The following is a 26,971-nucleotide window of genomic DNA, read 5'->3' on the forward strand; positions in this document are numbered from 1 at the left end:
ATGAAGAGGCAGAACGTGAGGACTCTGTCCCTCATAGCCTGCACCTTCACGTACCTGCTGGTGGGCGCCGCCGTGTTCGACGCCCTCGAGTCCGACCATGAGATGCGCGAGGAGGAGAAGCTCAAGGCGGAGGAGATCCGGATCAGGGGCAAGTACAACATCAGCAGCGATGACTACCGGCAGCTCGAGCTGGTGATCCTGCAGTCGGAGCCGCACCGCGCCGGCGTGCAGTGGAAATTCGCTGGCTCCTTCTACTTTGCCATCACGGTCATCACTACCATAGGTAAGCGCTGGGTGCGCCTCCGCTGGGCGCCCCGCTCCAGGAAGAGTCCGGGGAAATCGCTGAAAGCGCGACGCAGGGCTGGGTGCGGGGTGTTTGGGGTACACGTAGCCTCGTGTGGGGGCTCTCCTGCAGCGCCCCCTGGTCTCTGGGGAGCCCACTCCTCTCTTATGCCTCTGAGCGCATTCCTTGGGAACCCCACCCGTTGCTCTCCACAGCGCCGGTGTCTGGACCAGGCGTGTGAGCCTGGAGAGAGTGTGTTGGAGCCCTGAGGGCGGAGGCGCCACTTTTTTGAAGAGTGGAACGCTAAGAATAATCCCATCGCAGTCACCCACCCACCCACCCACCGCCCCAACGCGGGCTGCGCTGTGCGGGATTCCAAGACTTACACTCACTACCTCTTGGGGAGTTGGAGAGGGCTGGCACGCTAGGACTTAGGCAGCTGGAGACTGTTCCTGAGGGTGGGAGGCACTGACCCTAGCTAGCCTCTCATCTCCCTTTTGCTTTCCCTGACACCAGATTTCACCCCCTTTTTCTTTGAGCTTGGACATGTCAGGCTCCTGGGAGAAGAGTGCTTTCTAGCACTGGGGGGGGGGGGGGACCAGGCAGGTGAACTGCTCTTGGATGGAGGTGGATGGCCCACCCCCTCGATTGTGACTGTGGGTAAGGCAAGTCTGGATATTGCCCGAAATGAGACATTCAGCCCCACCCCACCACATGAGGGTCCAGTTGGTGCGCTTGGAGTTGTCTGTAAAACCCATGCCTGGGGTGCGACCCAGCAGGGTGTCTGGTGGGTCCTTAGGGTATCACCCCCACTGAGGCTGGGTGTTGGGAGACTTTCAAACATGCCACTTGGAGACCTGTGGGCATTTGAGCATATCCCTTCATCCCTGTGGGCAGCAGGCCGTGTTTCGTTTCTGTGGGTCACACTTGTCCCAGCATGGCATGCTGTGTCTTTAGGGTATTAGGTGTCTCTTGTACCTGCCAGGGCCAGAAGCTGTCCCTCCAGTCCTTTCGGCCCCTGAGTGCTGGGCAGAGGTCTCCTTTCTGCCCTCTCTAGCCCCCATGGCTTACTTCCCTCCCTGACCTCCCTTCTAATTTCCCTTGATATTTTTCTTGGTCTGCAAAGCTCTACATGCTGGAGAGTTGGGGGTGGGGGTGGATTTCTCTGTGCCATATGCAACAGGAAGCACCAGCACAGGACGGCCTGTCTTTCCTTCTTGGTTGAGAAGACTTTTTAGAGTGTCATCTTGTTTTCAATGTTTAATTCATTGGTGCAGGTTTTAATGTTCGGAAAGGAAGTTGCCCTTCTGTCGGCTCCGTGATCAGCTTTGCCCCTGCTGGCCCCAAGCCCTCTGCTTGCACCAAACAGGGAAGAGTCCTTCCTCCTTGTTGTGTTTCTAGTGTTGGGGGTGGGGGGCAGCTGGTCATTGCAGTGATTTCTGTCTTTAAACTGTGGAGGTGGCATGCAGATGTGCAAGTCATTGATTCTGGGGGCCTATTTGTTGGAGAGCAGGAGAGCAAGAAATATGCCTGTGGAGCTGGCCTTGCAAGGGAGGGAGGAAGCCCAGGTTTCTAAAGGTGCTTTCTGTGATCTAGACCCAGACAGGTGACATGGCGACCGTGCTGGCTCCCAGTCGTGAAACAGCACATAAAAGGTTTGGCTGCTTCCAGGAGGTGAGCAACAGCATTGAGGAAAGAGGTGGAGTTAAAAACAAACCCAGAAAGGTTCTAATTAAAAAAAAAATTGTTGTGACTAACGAAGTTCTTATCAAGGTATGTTTTGCATTATTGATTTTGACGGGTGATTCTGGACGTGTGCTCCTAATGGTGAACCTCTGAAGAGAACATGGGAAACATGGACATGGAGGCGGCCATCTCATCTAGGGGTGGTGGGCTGACCTCAGTGCAGGGCCAGGGGCTCCTGAGGAACATGTGTCTTATACTCCCTCCCTTACTGGGGTTTCAGCTGGTTTTCTGAAAAGCAGGGTTGGAGAACACACACACACACACACTTGCACACTCTCACACTTCTTTTATAAAGACACACTCATATACTGTCTCACACACACTCACAGTTTCTCATGCACACTCACACACAAACACACACACATCTTCCTTTCTTTTTTTAAATTTTTTTTCATTTTTTTATACACACATTTTCTTACAGACACTCATACGCTGTCTCATACACACAGTTTCTCATGCACACTCACACATACAAACACACAGATTTTCTTACACAGACACACTCATATGCTGTCTCACACGCACACATTATTTCTCATGCAGTCACACACACTCTTATACTCACACCCATAGTCTCACCTCCTCACACACACATATACACTCTCTTTCTCACACATGTGCCCTAACACAACTGCCCATTAGTGGACAGATATTGTATGTGGAGCCCACAGACTGGGAATCTGAATCCTGCCATAGTCCTGGGACATCATTTCCTGACTCCCAGCCTCAGTTTACCCACCTGTCAAAAGGCCATCACACAGTCAGCGCCTGCTGGCAGCCTCTGGGGGCCGGCAGGGTCCCACATGCCCAGGGCTGCCAGGCGCAGTGCAGCACTTAGTAGGTGTGCAGTCCACGTTCCTGGACAGTGGCTGATCCAGCCTCGTGCTCTTTGGCCTAAGAAGCTTTTAGCAAAAGAGCTCACATTTACAGGAAATAAAGCACCTTTTCAGTTAATTCTGCTTGTTTTCTTCTCCTTTTTTTTTTTTAATATAAATGCAAATTAAGGTGCTCTTAGGCCTAGAACAAAAGCCACCCTCGAGCCGCCCTCCAAGGAGTAGTCTCTACTGGACAGTGATGTGAATGAGTCGGGTTAATCTTCATGGGCGTTCTTATTTTTAATCTAACCTTGAGCGATTTCTCAAGTGTGCGTCAACTTTGCGTCCGAGCCTCCGAGGAGGCTGCGGTGGGAGCCGGGTGCTGAACGTATCTTCTCAGATACAGTGATTAGCTCACTCTGGGAAGTGGATTTAAAAAACACATATAATTGCCACTTCGTGTTGAATCTGTGGCCGCACCTGGGTGAAAGGCTTTGGAGGGAAATTGCACTGACTCCCGCCCCAGATCTCCAGGGAGCCCTGGGCATAGCAGCCTGCTGTCGCGATCACCAGGGGACAGCACCAGTCCAGCCAGCTCCGCAAAGGGCAGATGCATTACATCACCACCCGGTTCTGGTTTCCATGCCTCCCCATGGCTGTGTCTGTGTCGGTGCCACTTGTGGCTCTTCTGAAAGGATTTGACTGTTTAGTTCTAAACTTGTGAGGCTTCAGCCCTCTGCACGGGAGACCTTTATCTGTACCTTGCCTGACCTGTCTGATTAGCAGGGCAGTTTGAGTGTCTCCGTCCCAAGACCTGTCAGTGGGAGGGTGGGGGTCAGGAGAGCTGGGAGGGTCTGGGCCGGGTGTGGGTGCTTTCTCTGAATTTGCTCTGCGTGGGGCTGAGGTCTTGGTGCTTGTGTAAGGGATTCTGGGTGCCATCTTGTCACCTTCTCATAATCAGCATTTTCAGCCAAAATTGCATCCCACATTTGGGCTCTCGCATGATATGACAGATGTGGAACCCCTCTGCCATTTCTTTCTTCAATCTAATATTGGGGATCTAGGTTGTCACCACCTCTAGAATCATGACAGAAGAAGAGACCAGATCTCCTCTGCAGAGCTGGGGAGGACAATTCCAACAATGGTCTCCGTCGGGGAAAGAGGGTGAGACATGGGGGTTTTCCTTTTTTGGCACCAGTTTGGAGGAGGGGGCACTATTTCCCCTGTCTCTCTGGGTCCGTCTGAAACTGGGATGGTCATTATGGGAACTGAGGTGACTGGTTCAGGACCGGGGTCCAGCCCAGGGTGAGGCACTTGGAGAAAAAGCACAGGGTTTCTGCAGCTGCTGCAGCACAGGACGTGGGGACCTCCTTCTCCAGTCACCAGCAGAGCCACACACAGACTTCCTGAAATGGGTGGCATTTCCCATTTTGGGGTGTAGTTTCTGAAACATGTTAGCACTTGCCAAGCCCCACCCTGCCTCACCAGTGCCACCAGCATCGACGGCTCTGGGTGACAGCCTAGATTACAGAAGGTCTGGCCTTGACAGGCAGAGCTGGGAACCCAAGTGGTTGCATGCAGTGTGGGGACAGCTAAGCCCAGTGACTGCCTTGAGCTGCCCCGTGCCACCGAGCTCAGGGTGCACTCAATCCCCCACCTGCCACTGATGGCCCAGGGCTCCAGGCACCTGGATCTCACTCCTGCTTCACTTTCCTCTCCCACTGTGTGTCACTGCTCCTCGGGGTCTGCCACTCGTCCCCCATCTGACCCCGCAGCCACAGTTCTCTACCCACCACCCACCACCGTCCCCCCACACACCTGCCATTCCTCTCCTACCCCTCCCTGGTCAGGGCCTCTCCTCCCTATTCTTCTCCTTACGCCCTACCTTCCATCGTGTCACTCGGTCCTCGGGCCTGTCACTCACTCCCTGACCACCATTTTGTCAGGCAGTTCTCCACTCACTCCACGGCTCCCCCCTGGCCATCGTATCTGTCCGTCGAAGTCCACTCTCGCCCTTTTCTCACTCACCTGTGTCACCTGTGTTTCTGGGCCATGGCCGTCTTCCCTCCTTGCCCCTTGTGCCACCCTGTGCTCCGCGCACCTGACCTTCACGCCGTCCATCACCATTGCATCACTTGGCTGTCCCCATCCTACCGGTCATCGCCCCATTTGCCATGGGCGCTTTCTGTACCCCCCCACGACACGCGTGCCCCCATCTGCCACAGTGCCACTGTGTCCCCTGCCTCACTCATGCAGTCCTCCTCGTGTCCCTTGGCCGTCACTCACTCACTGCTCCTTCCCCTCTGCCACTGCCTCATCTCCATTTCCTGTCACTCATTCCCCACCGTCATGGATCACTCAGTCCTCCGTACACCTGCCTTTCGTCCCTGGCCCAGTGTCACTCAGTTCCTCACGCACCTGCCACTCCCCCCCTTTTGCTATTGCGTCACCCATTTCCCCAGGAACCCACCATTCATGCCCCCTTGGTCCTCGTGCGCTTCTCCTTTGTGCCTCACCTGCCATTTCTTCCGAAGTCCTTCCTGAACCCACGCTTCCTTCCACCGTCTGCCACCGCGCCCCTCACCCCAGCACCTCCTACACTCCCCTTGCGTTGTTCCCTGCTCCGTGCTCCTGCCGAGGTGCGGGTGGACCCTTCACAACCAGGCATCCTTCCTCTCTGCCATCGACTCCCTCTGCCCTGCACACCTGTCATTCACATAGGCATCTGCCACGGTGACACCCAGTTCTCCATGAACTTGGCGGTCTCCATCTACCATGGTGTCACTCCTTCTCCCACCCACTCCGGTGTCACTCACTTCTCCCCAGCCACCATTCTATGCTCATTTCCCCACTCACTTGTCTCTATCCCCTTCCCTGCCATTGGGTCCCTTGGTCCTGGTCCTCCTTGCACCATCGCACGGCTCGGCCCTGGGTTCCCTGCCCCTCTGTCCACGTGCCCCTGTGTGGTCCCTCCTGTTGCTCACCCCTCCCTCCGTCCTCCACTCACCTCTACTCATTTCTCATTCCCCCGCCTCCCTCCCTCCCTGCACATGGCCTGGTGCCCTGTGAGGGTGCAGAGCCCAAGCTCAGACTCAGTAGGTCTCAGCGCCTTGGGGCTGAATGTGGGATCCTCCCGTTGCTCCAGCCCGTCTCCTTCTTGTCCAATCATCAGTCAAATCCAGTCATTTTTGATTTTTAAAAACTTTTATTTAATATTCACACAGAAGAGCAGCATTTCACAAGTGTACACCTCAACAGACCCTTGTAAACAGCCACGCTCACGTCACCAACACGCACACACAAAGCCACAGCTCCAGCACTGCAGACTCAGCTGCTTCTCGAAAGCCTGCCGCACCGGGAGCTCAGGACCTCACCTGAGCCGCGTGTTGCAGGTGCTGCTCAGAGCTCTGAGCTGCCACGTGGAAGGCGGGCCTGTGGGGGCCCTCCTCAGATGCTGCCAGTCCTGGGGCAGAGCCAGCTGGTGTCACGGAGACTCTGGAACATGGGGTCCGGGTCCAGGAGAGCAGAGGGGTCTTGGCAGCTGTTGGGCAGGTCTGCTCACGTGGGATGAGCCGAGATGGCAGGCTATGTCCCCAGAGGCGCTGCCCCTTTGAGGCAGGGGGCAGGGGCAGCTCCGTGCCTGCTGTATGCAGCAGCCCTCCTGCAGGACCAGGGAAATACACACCTGGCCTCACTAGTTAGGAAGAGCCCTGGGAGTTAAAAGGCAAACACCCAGGTGGGCACTCTTAGAGTGTCACTGGGCACGGCAGCTCTGGGACGTAAAAATGCAGGGCAGGGTCTCTTCCTCTCCTGCTGGAACATCTTCTCCACCACAAGCCTCAAAGGAGGGGGCTCCGGTGTCCTGTCCTCGGGGGATTGTCCCGGGGTCTCTTCCTGCCTCTTCCTACCCTGGGGACTCTGCTGCAGAGAGTTCTCCTTTGAAGCCAAGCACACCCACCTGCAGCCTGCGGCTCTCTGGGGGAAGGCAGGGCACTGACACTGAGCACAGAACAGGGTTGGGTGCTGTGGACCCAGACAGGGAGGCAAATGGGAGTCCCAGTGTGGCGGGGGGAGGAGCTGTGGGAGGTGAGGCTCAGCCTGTCGGTCACTGGGCCGGTGCGTCCACCAGGTGAGGGTTGGCTGGCCTCAACCTCACCATGCCCCTGCCTGAGCAATGGCAGAGCCTGGCCAGAAACAGCTGCTGGAAGGAGGAGCTGGCCTAGTGGAATGGACCTCCCTGAATGGGCCTGGTCCTCTTCAGTCCTGGTAGGTGCCTGGGGCAGAGGAGGGGGCATATGAACCAGGTGGGTGGGGGAGGGGTGTGGCTGGGGGTGCTGGAAGGGTCTGGAGGGCAGAGGCAAGTCCCCCCTGTACCTTGGCCAGCTGAGGGGCGCCTTCCCATTGGCTGGGTGGGCCACAATGCCACCTGTTTCCCCAGCAAAGCCTCAGAGATTCCTATGCCTGGTCCGTGAATCTGAACAGAGGACCAAGGTGGCAGGAAGATCCCCAGGTCCCACTGGCCATCTCACGCCCTGAAGCCCAGCTTCCTCGTGTGTGAAATGGGGACACAGAGCCCAGCCCCTATACTGTGTGACGCTGGGGAAGAGCGAGAGGCCTCCTGGCCCAGTCCCAGTGTGGGGTGGCCTGAGGCCACCGAGGCCGAGAACTGCCCCTTGAGGAGGAGAGAGCACCCTCCACCAGGGGGGGCAGCAGGGTTTGGGGGGCACAGGGTCCAACCAAGGAGGTACATTTTTCCAACTTGGTCTTTTGGGAAAGTATGACTTCCCGACCCTGCCCTCCAATCCGCCCCATGATGACCTTCACAAGCCCTTGGGCTGCCGTCTGCCCCTACTCCATCTGCCCCAATGTCCCCACATTGGGCCCACCCAGCTCTACCCTTGTCCTGGTCTTCTGCCCTGGCCCCTGCCCTGCCTTCCTCTTCCCACAATGTCCTGTGCCCCTTGGGCCATAGCACTGGTTTGTCCGCTCCCAGGGGGTGGCAGTCTGGGTGCCTGGGTGCTTGCTGGAGCTGGGTGTGCCTCACTGTGGGCTGTGTCCTGGGTGGCAGGCAGGTGCAGGCTGAGGCTGTGGACTCCTCTTAGAGGTGACAGGGCAGGGACCTGTCTTTCTGGGTAGGGAGCATCTCTTTCCCTAGGCTTGGAAGTGTGATCTCAGTCCCCCAGGTGACCACAGGCACCAGGGAGGAAGAGATCCCCTGTGACATGGCCTTTGGCTGTCACGGGCCCTGCCAGACAGTAGCTTCTACTTGTATTTCAATGGCCCGGGCCATGTCACGTGATCCACCTAGCTGCAAGGGAGGCTGGGAATGAGGTGTGCGGCTTTTCCAGGCAACCTGAGGCCTTCGGGGGAGGAGGAGTGGAAAATGTCAGGGGGGTCACCACAGCTCCCTGCTGTGGGCCTCGCACTCTGGGCCTCCTTTCTACTGAAGTTTCTAGCAAACATCACCTCCTACCTCCAGTCTTTAGGGAGATTGATTTTCATGGCTCTAGAGCCACTGAATGAATATACTGTCATCTATTTATAGCAATTTAGTGCTTTTCTTTCTTGGCTAATTATAGGCAGTGCTTCTTTGAGCATCTTGGTGTGAGTCTAGATTCGGCTCAGCCAAGCCCCTGAGGGTTTCCCACAGAGGGCGAGATTTCCCCATCCGAGGGTCAAGCAGGGGGCTGTGTTCTTGTACTGTTGCTGTGGATGGTGGCTGAGGCGTGGCATGGGAAGCTGGCTTCTCTGGAAGTGCCGGGAATGTCTGGATGTTCAGAGTTTCCTTCACGATATTTGGCCTTTGAAAGGCAGCTGGACTAGGCCACGCAGGGCCAATGGCTGCTGCCCACCCACAGCCGTGAACCTGTGCTGCTCTGCTGGGCTAGTCCAGGGGGTCTGTGGATGCAGCTGAGGAGGCTGGACAAGCCGCAGCCTCGGGGGCAGGAGTACCGTGGACCACGGTTGGCCATGTTGGCCGTGGGTAGAGATGGGCAGTGACGGCACCATGGCTCCTACTCGTCCGGGCCGATGCCAGGGTGGACCTCAGAGGCAGGAGCTCTGTGTTGCATGTCAGGAGAGCCATGGCTACAGATGGCCCCATGGGTGGAGCTTGCCCAAGGTGGTGGTGTTCCCGACACGCACAGCCCGGCTGGGTGTCATTCCAGCCCCTCCCCTGCCTGGGATCGTGCTCCTGGCTATGGGGAGGGCCAGCTCAGTGGCGTCATCTGGTAGTTAGGAGCCCTGCCCTCCAGGATGGATCACTGCCGAATCCCAGGGCTGGGGAGCTGGACTTCACTTAGAGGCAGAGGCAGAGGCAGATGTGGCATTGGCTTTACAACAGAGGACCAACGGCTCCCCCTGGCTGGTGTCGGCCCTGTCGGTGGGGCGTCTCCAGAGCCAATGTCGTCTCATTCTCTATCTGGAGAGAGCTACCATTTCTGTCATGTCCATGGGTCTCTAGGTTTTTATAGAGAGTATCTGAATTAATTTCATCCTCTCAACCCTAAAAATATTTTTATGTATCACCATTTTATAGATGAGCACGTGGGAGATCAGAGAGCTTCAGAAACCAGGCCACACAGTTAACAAGCAGCAGAAAGGATTGGTACCTAAGGAGTCCGACTTTGGTTTTGTGTTTGTAACTGTCTTGTTATATACTGCTTCTCTTGACCTTCTGTATCAGTTAGCTAGGGATGTGTAACAAATCACCCCTGGACAGCCTTTTAAAACAAGAGGCTGAGTTTTTGGTGCGGTTGTTTTATTGTGACTGTGTAGAATACATGAGTTCTCATATTTAAGGGATACTGAAGCCTTTGTAGATGTAATATCTGAGATTTGCTTTAAAATAATCTGAATTTCAAGGGAAGTGAGAAGGGTCTTAGATGAAATCAGACTGACCGCGAGTTGTTGATAACTGGTGGATTGTTCATATCTGGGTGTAATTATAGTTTTTTCCACTATGTATTCTTTTGAAAATTTGCATAGTAAACACTGGGGACAAATCAAGGAAAATGTAGCATAGAAGGGGAGAGTCCTGTCCTGCCTGGCCTCCCCCTCAGCCTTGCTTCAGGAGGTGACAGCCAGCATCAGGTTGCTGTGCAGAAGAGACAAAACCCTTGGTTCTCCACAGGCTCTAGCCTTCACATGTGCTTTCTTTGGTTCTTACATTGCTTGGAAATATGTAAAATTAGTTGCCAACATTTAGTGATCTTAAGAACCAGCTCTGGATTTAGTTAAAGTAAGTTATTATCTTGGTTTTTGCTTTTATACTTACAAATACTTGTATTATGTACTTTTTTTTTTTAATAAAATCAGTACTAAAGGCTATGTGTTTTCCTCTGTGTGCTGCTTTGGCTGTATCCTATAGGTCTCTTATTGGCATTTATCTGTAAATAATTTGCAAACGTATTTTTTTTTCTTTAAAAGTTATTTTAAGTGTGTATGTTTTAAAATCTCTCCCTCCTTCTCTCCCTGTGTCTCCCTCTCCAATTTTGGCTTCCTCTGGAGGTGAGCCAAGTGCCTTAGGGGGTTGGCAGGGCCACTGCACTGGGACAGTGTTCCGGGGGGCCTTCTCCCAGTTGCGTTTCTGAGGTGGCTTCAGCTGAGCTGATGTGCAGTGAGCTGGCCACCTGCTCTCAGGGCAGATCAGTTCACTCCCCTGCTCAGAAGCCCATGATGGCTGCCCATGGCCCTCGAGTTCCAACCTCTTGCTTGCCACTCAGCCCCTTGCCTCACGTCACTGCTGTCCCTTACAGACCGTCACAATCTGGGGCAGGCACCTCTGAACAGCCACGATCCCTCCTCTGTGCAGCCTTCTCTGGGGGTCAGGTGCCTCTCCTGTGTGTCCTCACAGCTCCAGGGCTCCTGCAAGTTTGACACCTGTCATCCTGTGTCATGCCTAACTTCTCCCAAACTGGTCTTTGTCCCCTGTCCCCAGCACCTCTGGGCAGAGACCTTCTACTTCACGGTGGCTGAGACGCCCACCCACCAGTGTCTGGCACCCAGCAGGCCCTTGGAGAATGTTTGTTGAATGAACATAGGCATGTAAATGGGACAGCTTTCACGAGAGCTATATTTAACTGTTCTAGAATATTCTTTAGGTCTTTCAGAAAAGCAAATCCTTGAAAAACAGCAGCCCACGAATCTGAACAGCAGGTGTTTGCAAGAAGTGGTGGGTGGTCGAGTTGGAAGGCGGCCCTGCTGTCCACGGGACCAGGGCTCTCCCTGCACCCCTCAGCCTCCCTGCTCAGCTCAGGGGCCTGCTGACATTGCTCTTTTCCCTCCAGGGTCCTGGGGGCCCTGCCTGGATACCATGGTACTGCTGGAGCTTCCAGGAGGGTGCACTGTAGGAAGGGAAGGGAGCCTTCTTTCCCCACTGGGGCTGGGCCCCTCCAGTGTCTCCCTTTCCTGGCTCTGGGCTTGGCTGTGAGAGCCACCAGTTAGCTCAACAGCTATGCTCCTGCACTTCCCTCTCCTCTCTGGAGTGGGGCACATCTGGAGGGCCTGGGCCTCCACTGTGGGTGGCCCGGTGCCCATACTGAAATGGAAGGGTCATCCCTGCAGCATTCTCACGGAGGCTGGCCTCTGTCATTCTCGTTTCTGGAGCAAAGGGAGCAGCCATTGTGGGGTGGGCTCCCCCAGCGCTGCTTGGGTTGGGGGCTCCTGTGGTTCCTTCCTCCCTCCCTCTGGGCCTGACTGGCTGCTCCCCAAACTGCACCCCTCCTGTGGGCTGGGCCCAGTGCCTCTGTTCTGCGAAGCTGGGGAGGGCAGGAGGGGGTTGCCTGTGGAGTGCCGCCTGGCTGCCCGGCCTCCAGGCCTGCTGGTCCTCTGGGAGGCGGTGACGCCCAGCTGCCGGGCTCCCCAGCTTCTTCCCATGTTGCCCGTTCTCTGGAGAAAGGGAACTGAAAACCCACGGGCCCCTCTCTTCCCTGGGCCTGCTGTGGACGGGGGACACCCCACGGTGGGAGCCTCCCGGGAGGCTGGGCTGGCCCTATCCCGTGTCCCCTGGAGGCGGCCCTTGGGGCTGTTGCCATGGGAATTGTGTCGCAGTCTATTTTGAGACCATCTTGTGGCTGATTTTTGACACCGTCTGGTGTTTGCCCAAATGACTGGCCAGAGAGCGGGACTGTTTTGCTCATCAGCATCCAGAACTCCGAGGACTGACACGACACCACACCTGACCTCCTGTCCAGGGTGCAGTAAAACTCAGGGGTCCCCCCTCCCCTGAGCGTCCCCAGGTGACTTGACCACCATCTTCCCTCCCAGGCTCTTTTTCCTAGTAGGCAGACGAGGAGCTGAGGCTCAGAGGGCGTCCTCCAGGACTCCCCAAGTCTTCAGGCCTGGCCCCGTCTCCCCCTGGCTGTAGGCAGGTATCCCTTTGACTCCTGTCCAGGAAATCCTTCCCGACTACCCTAGGGGCGTGGCACTGTCTTCTCCACCCCTGGCAGGCAGAACCTTGGCCAGGGAAGCCCAGGGGTGCAGGTACAGCAAGTCATTCAGGTGGGACACACCTGCCTGTTCAGTCTTCAGAAGTGACTGCCCCACCTGGGCCTCAGTCTGCTCTCATGAGAAACGGGTGTCGCCCACAGGATGGACTTCTTACACGCACAGGGCCTCAGCCAGCTGCTTCCCTCCCAAGGTGGCCAGGCCTCACCCTTCTCCCACAGCTCCCCAGACCCCTTCTTCCCCCAGCCCAGGGCCTGGAGAATCTGCCTCGTCAGGTTGAGTGGGGGAGAGCTGGCCTGCGTCTGGGTGGTGAGAGGCTATTTTGGGAGCGAGTCGGGAAGAGTGCTTTGTTTTGTTTGCTTCTTGTGATCACCAGAGGTGGAAGAGCCCTGCTCTCCTCCTCTGGACACCAAGTGAGGGACAGGCAGGGAAGGAGATGGACTGTCAGACTGCCCGACAGCCAGAGGCCACGTGGGTCTGCAGCCTGACCCTGTCACTGTCAGCTTGTTCCCCAGCAGTATCACAGAAGGCGGTGGAGGAGGGGAGGGGACTCTGCTTCCCACCCAGACATCGTCTCCAGCCCTGCCGCCCACCCCCGTGCATCTCCAGCCCACCACGCTCCCACTGTCACCCACCCAGTTATCTGCCTGCTCCTCTCCCGCCCACCCATTTGTCCATCTGAACACATTTTAGCCAACCATGCATCTGTCACTTGTCCGTCATTCTCCCACTTACCCTTACTCACCCTCCAGCCTCCACCCCCACCTTCCCTCCATCTCATCCGTCCATCCCTGTCCATCTCTCCACCCCTCCCCCCTCCTCCCCGTTCCTGTGTCCATCCACCGGTCACCTCGCCATCCCTTCATTTGTCCATCTCCCCTCCACCAGCCGTCCTCTTGCATCTCAGTCCACTCCTCGCCCCCGCCCCCCACTCCATTGTCCACACATCAGTTCCTGCAGCCAACGCTGTGGGGCAGCTCCACATCCCTGTTTGCCATCCTGAGGGCCCTGCCACGGAGTGGCAGACGAGACTCACCGTGGCCAGTCTGTGTCCCCTGGAGGCCATTAGACAGTGAACTGGGCATTTCCTGCTCGTCTGTGAGCATCTCATGGTGTCTCTTGGTGGGTGTTATGTCAGGGAGCCACATGGGATTCCTGGAGGTGGCGGCATCCCAGCTCCGGGGGCCGACCAGGAGCCCGTTTCCTGCTATCATCTTGGAGGGCCTGCCTTGGAGGGTTCTGGGGCTCCGTGAGAGTGGGGGTGGGATGGAGAGGAAAAGGGGGTGGGGTGGGATGGTGGGTCAGACAGCCTGGGCCTGAGGCTCAGGAGATCATCTGGCCCCACTGCAGATGGGGGGCCAATACTGCAGGTCGGGGCGCTGAGGCCTGGTGGCCGCTTTCACATGCAAATCTTGAAAACCTGCTCCAAGCTTCCCCTGGCCATATAAGCAGAAAATCCAGATAAATCTCAGCTATTCTAGGTTATTCTTGGTCTTGCTTAGCATTTCCTTTTTTTCATCAAGTAACCGCGGCATCTGCCTCCTCCCCTGGTGCATTAGATGGAAAGCTCTACTTGGAATTGTGCTTCAAAGCCTTGGCGCTGGGTTGGGGTTGCCAGGCTGCCACACTCACCTGCTGTGCCGTCTCTGAGCCACTGTCTTGCCCATTCTGGGCCTTCACTTTCTCCTCAGGTGAAAGAAAGGAACTTGGTACTTAGTTCTGTCCCCTTCTGCTGAGGCTCTGGGGTTGGAGGACCTGGGTTGGTGGGCCTCTGCAGGGAGTAGGAATTTTCAGGGTGTCGTGTAGGAGCAGAGCTGGCCAGCATGCGGAGGATGGGCCCCGGAAGGCGGGGAGGATGGATTTTTCTTGAGCTGGTAATTCTGCCTCGTAGTTGTAGTGCTACGACTGAGTTTTGAGCACTTTCTGACATCTTCCCATTTGAGTTTTGAGTATGGCTTGAACAAGAGTCTGCATAGAGTGGGCCAGAAGAGTCCTGTCAGGTCCTGGGGTTAGGGAGGAGGACCTGGATTTCACTTAGATTTAAAGCAAACATGGCACAAAGAAATAAAACTTTTCAGGTTCTTTCATTGTTACGATAAAGCCAAACATGGGTAAAATATATTAACATTTCCCATTCCTGGTCATTTCTCTGTGACATCCGACATTGAAATACCTCTTATAAGAGTGGCCTCTGGCCCCCTTTGGAGTCAGAGGTTGACAGGGCTGATGGCTTTGTGATGGTTCTTCTGATTCTCATGACATCAGTGGCTGGCATGTGCCAGGCACAGTGCTAGGCATGGGGCACGGCCTCATCGTACGGGTCTGTGCGGAGCACTGGAGCCACAGGGTGGGCAGGAGGAATGCCTACGTGCCTGCTGTCAGCAGCAAGTCCCCATCATGCCCTTGTCTGCCTGGGCAGCTCCTGAGCCCCAGCTCTGAGATAGTAAATTCTGTCTCCAAGGAGAAGGTGGGGGTGGAGCCAGTGTGGGGGCCCTGTGGTGCTCGGCAGGGTCAGGGTCAGGCTGTCCCAGAGGGTCACTGCAGTTTGAGCCTCCAGATGATGCTACCTACTGACCTGGCCACCAGCTGCTGGCATTTCATTTTGTAGACCAATGTATGGGAGGTGACCACCTCACAGCTCCCCTTCTCCTGAAGGGCCTTTCAGGGGGTGTCTTCTCTACACGGAGGGCAGAGCTGATGACCATTTAATCAGCCAACTGCACAAGGGGCCAGCTCCCCCCGTTTTAAGGGGTAGCCCTGGTGTGAGGCGGAGCAGGGGCCTCTTCTGCGCACAGCAGCCCCCCGTTCATGCACTTACACCTGCTGTGCTTGGCCTGTCCTGCGTACACTTACCCTGTGCTTACCGTGGTGCGAAAGCAATGTGCTGCAGAAACGTCTTTGGAGTTTGGATTTTGGCCTCTCATGCTGGAGACACACAGGCTGATGCCTACTCGACGGTAATGGAAGTGGCTGCAGCTCCCAGTGACCAGCAGGACCTGCAGAAAACCGCACTGCTGAGCCCTGGTGTTCAGTAGGAAAGGTGCATTAGACACATCCTTGACTTTCAGTATTTTTTATGATGCCGATTGATTGGGGGACAAGCTCATCACACACTGAGGACTGTATATTCTGCGGAGAACAAGGACACAAAAATCCTTGAGGCGTCTTGGACTGAAGAGCAGGGCTGAGAGTCGGGAGACCTGGGAATGGATCTGCTCAGTACAGTGCATTTGCTAAATCAGGTTTTATGTAACTGTGTGCTGGATTCTGGGCTGTTTGGGCCACCTGTCTTCTGACAGGGCTTGATACATGTAGCACCTCCAGAGGAGACCCGCCCTCCATTCTGCTGATTTCTGGAGGTCGATTGGAAAATGCATTTAATTTATATTTAACATACTTATTGATCCTGTAGGAGTTGAATTGGCCAGTTTACTCTTTGTTATGTTGGTATTTTGTCTTTTTTTGTCCCCCAGTTTCTCTATTACAGGTTTCTTTTGCGGTAAGTAGATATTTTCTAGCATGTCTTTCCGATTTCTTTGTTGTTTTATTATATTTTTTGAATTATTTCTCAGCAATTGTCCTGGAGATTACAAATGAGAAACTGCATTTTGAAAAAATCAGTTTGGGTTGCTACCATCTTCATGGCTTATAAATTTTTGCTCCAATATAGCTTCCTTTCTTCTTTTATACTGTTATTGTCTTATAAAGAATAAATCAGTGCATAAATATAAGTAGTAACCTTTTAAAATTAGGAGAAAGGACTACAAATAAAACACATCAATACTTTCAAATTATCTGTGTAGTTGCCTTTCCAGCACCTTTTTTCTTTGTATGAATTTGAGTCACTGAAGAGAGTCCTTTCATGCCTTGTAAGGGTAGGTCTGCTAGCAGTGAATGTTTAGCTTGTGTTTATCTGGGAATGTCTCAATTTCTCTTTAGTTTTGGAAAGACAGTTTAGCTGGATATAGAATTCTTGTTGACACGAATTCACTTTCAGTACTCTGAACATGTCATCTCTTTGCCTGCTGGGCTCTGGATTGGGTCAGGAGGAGGAGGTGGGGTCACCTCTTCTGAAGAAGAGGGCCATTGCCAGGAAGTGAGGTCTGGATCCCGCCAGGCAGGAGGCTTAGGAAGTGACCTACCTTAGGGTGTGTGATGGTGCCTGTTCTGGCCACTCACATCAGCACACAGCCTGAAGACAGCTAGGCAGAGATTTCCACCCTCATTCTGCTCCTGAAGTTTTTCCATTCCTGTGCAACAAGAGCAAGTTGAGCAACCTCCCCGTTTCTTCACGTAGAAAACGGAAGCCATTATCTCTAGCAATTGAGTGCATGAGAGAAGACAGATCTCACTGGTGCTAGGACCCTGTTTTCAGGAAAGGGGGTACAAAAGGTTCCCAAATTTTAAATCTTGCCCAAGTCCTAGCACTTAATTGGCTTCTGGTCTTTGCATGTGAGAATAAAATCTCCCGGACCATAAACAGCATGCCTTTGGCAAAAAACTCAAATGGTTATTAGCAACAGAAACAAATTGGAGTCCAACAGATTCCCTGTATGATCTACTGAGGTGATGAAGTTATGTTGTACCTACTCGAAGTTGAAGAATTGAAAGTGACATTCATGGAGAACTTTTATTGGCAGCAGAAAGCAAAAGCATTCTATTTTCTTTTTATATATAGAGAGAATTTTTAATATTTATTTTTTAGTTCTTGGCGGACACAACATCTTTGTTGGTATGTGGTGCTGAGGATCGAACCCGGGCCGCACGCATGCCAGGCGAGCGCGCTACCGCTTGAGCCACATCCCCAGCCCGCATTCTATTTTCTTAGAAGTGAAAATGCAGGTGTGTAACTGCTTTCAAACAGCCTGCTCTCAGCTGTGGAAGATGTATTTTCTGAGTCCTTTTCCTAAATACACCAAAATGCTCTTGGGGCTGCCTCCTGAGCAGTGGGATTGTAACTTTTCCTGGTTCTTCATATTATTAAAAAAAACTTTGCAGTTCTCTTCAGTGAGCAAGTATTATTCCTACAATCAGCAAAATTACTAAGTGGAAAAATCTAAAAAGTCAAAAATAAAGGGAAGTGGATAGATGTCAAGGAGATAAATTCATCGGGATTCGATTGGCAAGGATTTTCCATTTCTTGTCTTGCATTTCTTGATCTTTGCAAGGTTAGGTGACTCGCCCAAGGTCACACAGCTGAGCCACAGAGGAGGTGCCACTGGGACCCAGGTCTGCTGTATCTGTTATTATAATTGTGAGCCCACACTTCCCCTTGGCGATGCCAGCCTGCCCCTTGCTGCTGGTTCCTGACGATGGCAGTTGATGGGAATTGGCAGTGACAGATGCAGAAGAGTCCACCCCAGCAGCTGTCACCCTTGACTTTTTTGGGAAGGGTAACAAGGGCAATGCTCTGGTTGGGCACAATTTTCTCCCTGGGGTCTGGTGCCAAGCAGCTTAAACCTGTAGGTGTTTGTTTCAGGGGGACTGCGTGGCCACCCCTGGAGGTCCATCTGACTTCCGCCCCCCAGCAGGTTCAGAAGGGGCTCTGACCCCACTTCCAGTTTACAGGTGGCCCTGGAGCCCCTTCAACAGGAGCCTGCTCTAAGGGTGCTTCTCCCCGTGTTCTTCCTTGGCACAGGCAGAGCCCGAGACCCAGCCACACAGGAGACAGGTGCAGGGCTGCTCCTGCGCCCCAGGCCTCCCTGGGCCTCTGGCAGCCTGGCTGCCGCTTTCGTTGAGGGGCTCTGCAGAGATGGGCTGCGGCCAGCTCCCGTTTGTGGAATTGGTCTCCGGTGGGGTAAGGTGCCATGCAGCTCTTCTCCCCAGAGCTGGGAAGCTGGACAGGGCCTTTCTCTTCTCCAGTGCCGACCCCAGCAGGCACCTGGCCCGTGGGAGCCTGTGAGCAGCAGTCTCTGCGCCTCAGCTTCTTGTCTGAGCTGGGGACACTGAGCCCCGTGGCACCGTGATGACCAATATGCCCTCTGCTGGCCACACAGCTGGCCTTACCTGAGAACAGTGCTCACGCCCACCTGGCTGACATTTGTTATGCACTTAAACGAATGGAGAATGAACCCCAACCATTAACGACCTTTATTGAGATTCTACTCATGCGAGGACATAGCAGTGCATCCAACGGGCCTCGCTGGGCTGGCCCTCGCTTGCCTGGCCCTCGCTGCCCATAAGCTGGTTGCTCACCCTGGCCTCTCAGGGTGCTGAATGGAGGGGATGTTCCAGCTGGTGACCTCTTGGCAGCTCTGTGCGAGTCATCTCCTGTGCCCACGCAGTGCCCCTTAGACAGGGCCCAGAAACTCTCTGGTAGGCACAGGACTCAGGTTTTCTGAGGGTCCCTGTGCCCTGGTGAGGAGCCCAGGAGGGCCTGGCAGGCCTCAGCTAACATCTTTATGACTTACCAGCCACTGACCTCACCCAAAGACCCCTCCCCTCCATTTACTCAGGGCACAATGGCCTGGGCAGGGGACAGCAGAGAGTGCGCCTCACCTGGCCAGCTGACAAAATGAGTGTCCCTCAGTATGTGAAGTCCTGGGTCTATTTGCTGCCATCCAACTGAAACAGGCACTGTCCTCGCAGACGTGGAATGGGCTCAGTCGAGAGCACCCCGGGCCTGGTGGCATCCTTTCAGGCCAGACACTTACCCTGCTGGGTGCAGGTTCTCTCTCAGCCCTTCCTGTAGGACAGGAGGTCACCCAGGCACTTGCTGGGAAGGCAGAGTTCGCCCCCCTGCCCCCAACCTGTACTGTAGCCAGATCCGAACGGTGAAGTGTGGGGCGGTGCTTCAGAAGCCTCACGGCGATGCTCCTTCCCTTTGTTTTGACCACCAGCTCTGCTGAGGGGGCAGACTTTGATGGTCCAACTCTTCTGCTATGGAGACTGATGCCTTGGCTTCCCTGCCCCACTCACTTCACAGAGGGACATGAGGCCTGGTGGAAGGCCCCCAAAGGCCCACTGGGGGCTCAGATCCTGTGTGCCTGGAGCTCCTCTGGAAACGTGGAGGAAGATGGGGAGAACCCTGGTGAACTTGGGCCCTGAGAGGGTAGAGATCTGTCCTGTGATGGGGGCGGGCACAGTCCATCCACCAGCGGGTTCTTCTAGCTTGGCTGGGATTCAGATCCTGAGGTCACTTGGCACTCCTTCTGATCCAACAGATCTTTCCAGTAAGAATTCCCTGCCACATGCTCCAGGTGAATTAAACCTAAGGGAGAACAATAAAGACATACTATAAATTTGGAAAAGTAGCAGAATACAACAGTTACTAATTGGGCATTATGTAAAATTGTGGATGTGTAACCGACGTGATTCTGCAATCTGCATTTGGGGTAAAATTGGGAGTTCATAACCCACTTCAATCTAATGTATGAAATTTGATATGTCATGAGCTTTGTAATGTTGTGAACAACCAATAATAAAAAAAAGACATACTATAAATTTGTTTTCACTTAAAAGAAAAAAAAAGTTCTGAAGATGAAGCTATCAGGGCTGGGGTTGTGGCTCAGTGGTAGAGTGCTCGCCCAGCATGTGCAAGGCCCTGGGTTTGAGCCTCAGCACCACATAAACAAAACAAACCAAACACAAAATAAAGATTGTGTCCAACTACAACTAAAAGATGAATATTTTAGAAAATAAAGAAACCCAAACTATCAATTATTACCTATTGAGTATTTGACCCTAGCTCGATTTAAAATTTACTTATTCTACCAGAGACTTTTCAAAATGTCAGTCAAGTATCACATCTTCCCCATGCACCTTTTTGGTAGGATTTCTTTTTTGCTGTTTCTGTTTTCTGGTGAGGCATGGAGAGGGAAGAAGAGAATGGAAGAGTCCAAGGAGATCTTTCCTGGGAATGGAGGGAGCTTCAGGAACAGGTCTCTGCGGAGGTCCTTGTCCATCTGGAAAGGGTGGGCACCTGGCCTGCAAGCGAGAGCAGGGACCCAGGTCTAGATCCCAGATCGGATTACCTGAAGACACCACGCTTAGCCCGAGGCAAGGAGCATCTTCTCAGCCATGCTAGAGAGAACACTGCCCACCTTGCTAAAGGCTTCCCCTCTCCCTGGAGCAGCGAGTTAGCCAACAAAGTATTTCAGCTCAGCTCCCGAGCTGTGTGGTACCCTCCATGGTGGTCGGGATTTTTATTGTCAGCTTTTGTCTATGCCAAGATTTCATGGACTGATGGTAGTTCTGGGGAGGAAGCTGACCACGGACACGTGCTCGTCTATGGAGAAGATTAGAGAACTTCCCTGGGACTCCTAGGTCCTGGGTGCGGTCCCAGGTGGATGCGCAGGCTGCTGGGGCCCCTAGCGCTGCGTTTCTGCAGCTGTCCAAACGCCCGCCAGAGGGCGCACTCGCACCTCTGGTGGCCGAGGGGCCGAATTCTGCAGGCGCCTCCTCTCTGCGCCTTCGCCCGCCCCGGCACCACCTCTGTGCGCCTTCCCCAGCTGCAAACTCCCGGGAGGGCGGGGGCGGTCCCAGCCTCAGATCCTCAGGCGGGGCAGGGGAGCGCTCCCTGCCCGTCCCATCTGCCTCTCCGGACCCCCTTCCCACGCCCCGTCCCCTGCCCCGCCCCAGGCCGCCCTCAGGGCAGAGGAGGGGGAAGGACAAGGTTCTTACTAGCTCCTGGCAGAAATGCGTGCGCTGCAGCTTGAGCGTCAGAAGTCTGGTAGGTCCGGTTCCTCCCCAAGAGGCACAACGGGAGAAAGCTAAAGGGAACCCAAGTTCTTTTTGGAAATTAACAATAAAAAAGCATACGAAGAAGTTACTTGTTCATTAAATAGAACACGAAACCTGCCAGCTTTTCCTTCCAACTGCAGAGGCCAGACCTGTCAATCAGCCACGGGAGGGCCTTCCTGGCTCTGGGGACAGCGAGGTGGTACTTGGGGCCAGACTGCCCAGCGGGCCTGGGGTCCCCACAGGGAGAAAGTCACCGGGACAGTCTCTGTGCTCTTTGTGAAATGGGGCCACTGATCCCTGAAGGGGTGCCTCTATGGGCCCTGTGCAGGGCAAGGCCACCTCGGCCTCGTGGGGCAGTGCTCTCTTGCCGCCTTGGTCTGTGCATCTGCGAAATGGAGCCAAGGGCGATTCTCACCTCATAGGGGTGGAGCGAGGCGAAGGGGCGGGGAGAGGACTGGTCAGTAGGGAGACTTGGGAGCCTGGGCATTTGCCGACGTCTTTCCCTTCTTCCATGTCTGGAGCACGTGCAAGCTCTGTTGAGGACAAATGATGGTCTGTTTTGTCTTGTTGTATTTGGCCTATGTTTCAGAATGTTTAATTAGACACTAATTAAATTTCACATTTTAAAAATCCATATTTCCAGCTTCTCTTTACAACTCAGGAAATGGGGCCATCTCAGTCCACAGTCTTAGCTGCTGGACGGGGAGCAGCTGCTCTTTGACAGGATCTGGCTGTCCAGCTGGCCACTGTCTACCACAGACTGGTCACCTCCTGGATCCACATGCCCCCTCAGATCTGATGTGGGCTGTAAGAGGAACCACATGAGATACAGGGAGCAGGGGACACAGAAGGTTTTGTTGGCAACATTGTGATTCTTCATAGGAAGGCGAAGGTGTTAGGACATGCACTCCTGGTTGAGTATTAATTATAATCAAAACACTGTCCTCCGTACCAACAAACCAAAAAACAAAAACAAAAACAAAAACACAACCACCACAACAAAAACACAACAAAACAAATTAAAAAACCCCATATAGTCTGAAGCTAGATTTATTGGGAGATAGACTGGAACATTCTGTGAATAGGGCTGACTGTTGGATGGGCTCAGACACAGGTGGAATAGCTTCTGTATCTTTTATATCAGGGACAATTTCCTCCAATTGGGGGTTATCCTTATGACGGTGAAATGACTGCAGCAGCTCCAGATCTCACACTCTGGCACCCTTCAAGCTCTGACAGGAAAGAATAAGACTTTATTCCAGCAAAAATCTCAATGATTCAGGCTTTGACTAGTGACCCTGAATTCAGGGCTTGACTGTTCTAGGCATTCTGTTCCCTGGCACCAATGGGCTGGAGGAGACTGCCACCACCCCTTCTCTGACACCAGGTTCCCTGGGAGGTTACAGTAAACATGACCAAAGAGGAGGCTACAGGAGGGAGGTGATCCACAGTCACTAAGGTGGCGGTCGGGCCTGACGTGGGAAGTTGATCTTGTTACTCGACTACCCTTCCTTGCAGGGGAGACTCAGAGCAGGGCTTGAGGGCTTCTGTGGAGACAGTGGGGACGTCAGGGAAGGCATTCTGAGCCGGGCTCAGACACGAGTGGAGCTTGCCACCTGCATGTGGGTAGTGGTGGGCATTCCCAAGTAGAAGGAAAAGGGTGAGCCAGGCAGAGCACCAAGGCCTACCGCCACACAGCTCTGGAGCCCACACTACGCTCCGCGCTTGGCCAATGCGAGGTGTGTGGAAGTCTGGAACCACCACCTCCGGCCAGGTGTGGGTGGGCCTCCTTGCCAGGGGCAGGAAGGAGCCAGGGACAGTTCTTGAACACTGGTAGGTCAGGGGTGAGGCTGGTTGCAGCCCGTCTTTGTCCATATGGAGGGCCTACAGGCCCGTCACAGCCTCTTTAAAGGCAATGCTGCTCAGAGGGGAGCAAGGCCAGGCGGCTTTTCCTACCCAGTGGCTTGTCCACTGCTGGGAAATCTCACCTAAGCCAGCAGGAGCAGGATCTTCTGGCCACAGTGGGTCCTAAGGCAAGCCCCAGACACAACAGAAAAGACGAGTCCAATTACCCTCCTCATCCTCCCCCCCCACCCCCATGGGTAGAGTTGGGGGAAAGCAAAGTGAGGTGTGGCACCTGGGGACCAGTCACCAGGACCTGTAGAGAGCTCTGTGGTATGACTCCTGATGGACAGGGTCCTCCTTTCCTTTGATCTCCCCCTGGGGCTGCCCATTGGATGGATCAAGTGGAAACTAGAGAGCAGGGGGACAGTTTGGACAGCAGGGTAGAGTGCAGGGTGGAGGTAGGCGCCTGGGTGGGGGTGGAGGTGGGGCGCCTGGGTGGGGGAGGATGCCTGCACATCCTCATTCTCCTAGAAGGCCTTGCAAGTTCTGCAACTCATCTCTCACTTTAGAGGAAGTGGTCCTGTTCTCAGACCACTGGGCTCCTATGGAATTTATTAGCATTCAAGGGCCCTGAACTTGGGTGGTTCTGGTCTCCCATGCTTTCTTGTGCATCTCACTAAGCCATCAGTGTAATGGACCTGGACCAGCGAGATGAACTGTGAGGTGTCAACATGATCAGGTTCTTCCATTCTGTAATACAATAGCAGCAGGATGAACACAGCCCTGAGACGGGATGTGCAGGTGTACTGCTGTCCGGACTGTGTAAAGGCAAACAGTTCTGATCTTATTTACCCATAGGGATAGGAGTGGAGGAGCCTGGCCCTTGATGTGTGCAATTTTGACCCCAAAAATGCTGCGTCAATTTTTTCCAGTAAAGACATTACATCCAGAACTTTTAGCATTGCCATTTAAGTTTCTAACAATTTCCTGTTATTCTCCAACATCCATCTGGCTTTTGTATCAGCTCTACAGGTGACTATGTGGAATACAGTGGGATTCCCACCTGCATTTTTTATATTTACCTACTTGTTTACCACTATGTGTCTCATTCTTTCCTGAAGACCTAAATTTCCATCTGGTATCCTCCCTGCTTGCACAGAACAACTTCCTTCTGTAGTCATGCCATGCAGATTTGCTGGTAATAAATTATCCTAGTTTTAAAAATTTGAAAATGTCTTCATTTTGCTTTCATTCCTGAAGGTAATTTTTTTGCATATAGAATTCCGAGTTTAAGAATCTCTTAGCTCTTTGAAGATGTGATTCCACTGTTTGCCAGCCTCCATTGTTCACAGTTAGAAGTCAGTAGATGCCTACTGTGTATTGGACTAGCTGCTCTTTATTCTCACCAAACCCACCCAGAAACATTGCTATTATTTGTGTCAGATGAAGACACCTGGGTTGGGAGGAGTTCTCTGGGTCCATGGTAAGGAAGCTGGTTGAGTGACAATGATCATGTGACTGGGGGAACATAAGCAAAGCCTTCCTTGACAGGTCAGGTCTTGAGATGGTGGAAGACCAGGTCTATCCTCCAAACTCCGAGTCTGAATACTGTGCATGACCCAAGTTTTCTTCTGGGCAATATTCATCCCAGAATTGAGCTACAACCTATTGGGTTCTGAGGTTCCTCTTCTCATATTTGGCAGATCATATCCTGGCTTGGACATTGCCACCGACTATAGGTGACCCTAACCAGCAACCTTACCTTTCTAGATCCATCATCCTCATGCTGAACAGGAGCAAATAAAATAGAGGCCTGACTTTGCCTGGCTACAGCAGGGCATCGGTGAATGGCATGCTGCACAGTTCCAGCAGGAGTTTCCAAAGCTCCTGCACATGGAGGGCCTTCAAGGCCACATTCCTATCAAGGCCACATTCACACAGTGGTGCAGAAGTACTCATGCCTCCATCAGAGGAATATTTTACCTTTTTAAGTATTATCTAGGCATGGGAGATACAGCAGTGACCAAAACAGATGAAGGCCTCCTCCCCATGGCATTGTGCCGCAGTCTGCATCACCTCTCTCCATTCCAATTCTTACTCTTAGCCTCACTCTAGGAGGCTGAAAACTCTGGGCTCAAATCCCAATTCTGAAGAAGCCAACCTACCCTACTTATGAAGTCACTAACCCAGATTTCTTGTCAGCAGTGTGGGCATCATTAGGCCTGTTTTCTAGGGTGACTAGGAGGTTAGGCTGGGGTGACATGTGTTACAGGCATCTGTATGGTTCCTGCAGTGATTCTTTTAGTATTCCCTTTTCTTAGGGATCCACCCGTCATGAGAATACTTCATTTTCTCCCTTGGTTTTGGTATTTGTACATTTCTTAGTAGTTAGATATGCTTTTTTCTTCTTCTTTTAAAAACTGTTGCTTTGAGAACACTGAAATGCCCCATATACCCTTCCAGTGTCACCTCACTAGTGACATACCCTGGTTGATTCTCCTCAGTCCTGGGTCACAGTATAGGTTGAACATCCCTTAACCAAAATGCTTGGGACCAGAGGTGTTTGGGGTTTGGAATCTTCTCAGATATTGGGATATTTGCATGTATGCAATGAGATATCTTAGCCTACCCAGGAAATTCATATTTTCTATACTTTATACACTTAGGCTGAATTTTATATAATAGGCTGAATTTTATATAATATTTTAAGTAACTATAAATGAAACAAAGTCTCATGTGCAGTTTTCTACTTGTGGCATTGCGTTAGCTCTCCAAATTTTGGGCCATGGAGCATTTGGATTTCAGTTTTGGATTAGGGATGCTTGACCTATGCTCCAAGTCCCCTCCCTACTGAAATTCCTCCAACCCCCCACACCCCAACCCTTCCGTTGCTTAAACAAACCTTTCCTTGTCCCTTTAGGGTGTGGGCCAACCTCCTCCCAAATAGAGTATCCCAGATCCCAGTACGCGCGAACGGCACAGGGCCTCTCCTGACTGTCGCTCTGCTCTTCCCACCCCTCCTGCAGGTTACGGACACGCGGCACCTGGCACCGACGCTGGCAAGGCCTTCTGCATGTTCTACGCTGTGCTGGGCATCCCCCTGACGCTGGTCATGTTCCAGAGCCTGGGCGAGCGCATGAACACCTTTGTGCGCTACCTGCTGAAACGCATCAAGAAGTGCTGCGGCATGCGCAACACCGAGGTGTCCATGGAGAACATGGTGACCGTCGGCTTCTTCTCCTGCATGGGCACGCTGTGCATCGGGGCGGCCGCCTTCTCCCAGTGCGAGGAGTGGAGCTTCTTCCACGCCTACTACTACTGCTTCATCACCTTGACGACCATCGGATTCGGGGACTACGTGGCGCTGCAGACCAAGGGTGCCCTGCAGAGGAAGCCTTTCTACGTGGCCTTCAGCTTCATGTACATCCTGGTGGGGCTGACCGTCATCGGAGCCTTCCTCAACCTGGTGGTCCTCCGCTTCCTGACCATGAATAGCGACGAAGAGCAGCCTCCGGAGCTGGAAGGTGGGGAGCCGGCCCCCGACAACCGCAACAGCGTGGTGGTGGCGCACATCTCCGGCAGCGAGGAGGAGCGGCGGCCCGCGCGACGGCGCCGCAGGAGCGAGGGCGGCGAGCTGCAGTCGGTGGTGTGCTCCTGCGCCTGCTACGATCCCCAGGCGCCGCCGAGCAGCGTCAGTGCCAAGCTCGCGCCCCCCACCTTGCGCGCCATCTCCTACAAGATGGAGGAGATCTCGCCGAGCGCCCTGAAGAACAGCCTCCTGCCGTCTCCGCTCAGCTCCGTGTCGCCTGGGTTGCACAGCTTCAACGACAACCACAGGCTGATGCGCCGCCGGAAGTCCGTCTAAGTGTGGGGAGGGAAGGATCGGAAGTCATTGTCATGTGGATGTAAGTTCCATTGGCTCAACTCGTCTTTCCTCCTTGTTTATTTATTATTACCTTTCGTTACGATTACAGTCATCACCATTCCTTTCTCTCCTCCCTCCTTTCTCGGTTTCATTTTCTTCCCCACCTTTCCAGCCAGGCAGAGCTGTCCAAAGGGAAGATAAAGGCCCATCCTTCTCTGAAACTCGCATCTGAGCATGAAGCATGGATTTCTTCCTTCCTCCCCAGCAAAGTATGCCTTATATTCCCCC

At 53.6% G+C, this 26,971-nt stretch overlaps 1 protein-coding gene across 1 annotated transcript; it reads left to right on the forward strand.

Annotated features, from left to right (window-relative positions):
• Kcnk9 (potassium two pore domain channel subfamily K member 9) lies at positions 1 to 26,683 on the forward strand. The gene is made up of 2 exons (XM_077801356.1): positions 1 to 283; positions 25,845 to 26,683. Exons 1-2 carry the CDS (start codon positions 1 to 3, stop codon positions 26,681 to 26,683), a joined length of 1,122 nt encoding a protein of 373 aa, XP_077657482.1.
• The last annotated feature ends 288 nt before the right edge of the window (positions 26,684 to 26,971 follow it).

Source organism: Urocitellus parryii, chromosome 7 (assembly GCF_045843805.1).
Source record: "Urocitellus parryii isolate mUroPar1 chromosome 7, mUroPar1.hap1, whole genome shotgun sequence".
NCBI classification, from domain to species: Eukaryota; Metazoa; Chordata; class Mammalia; order Rodentia; family Sciuridae; genus Urocitellus; species Urocitellus parryii.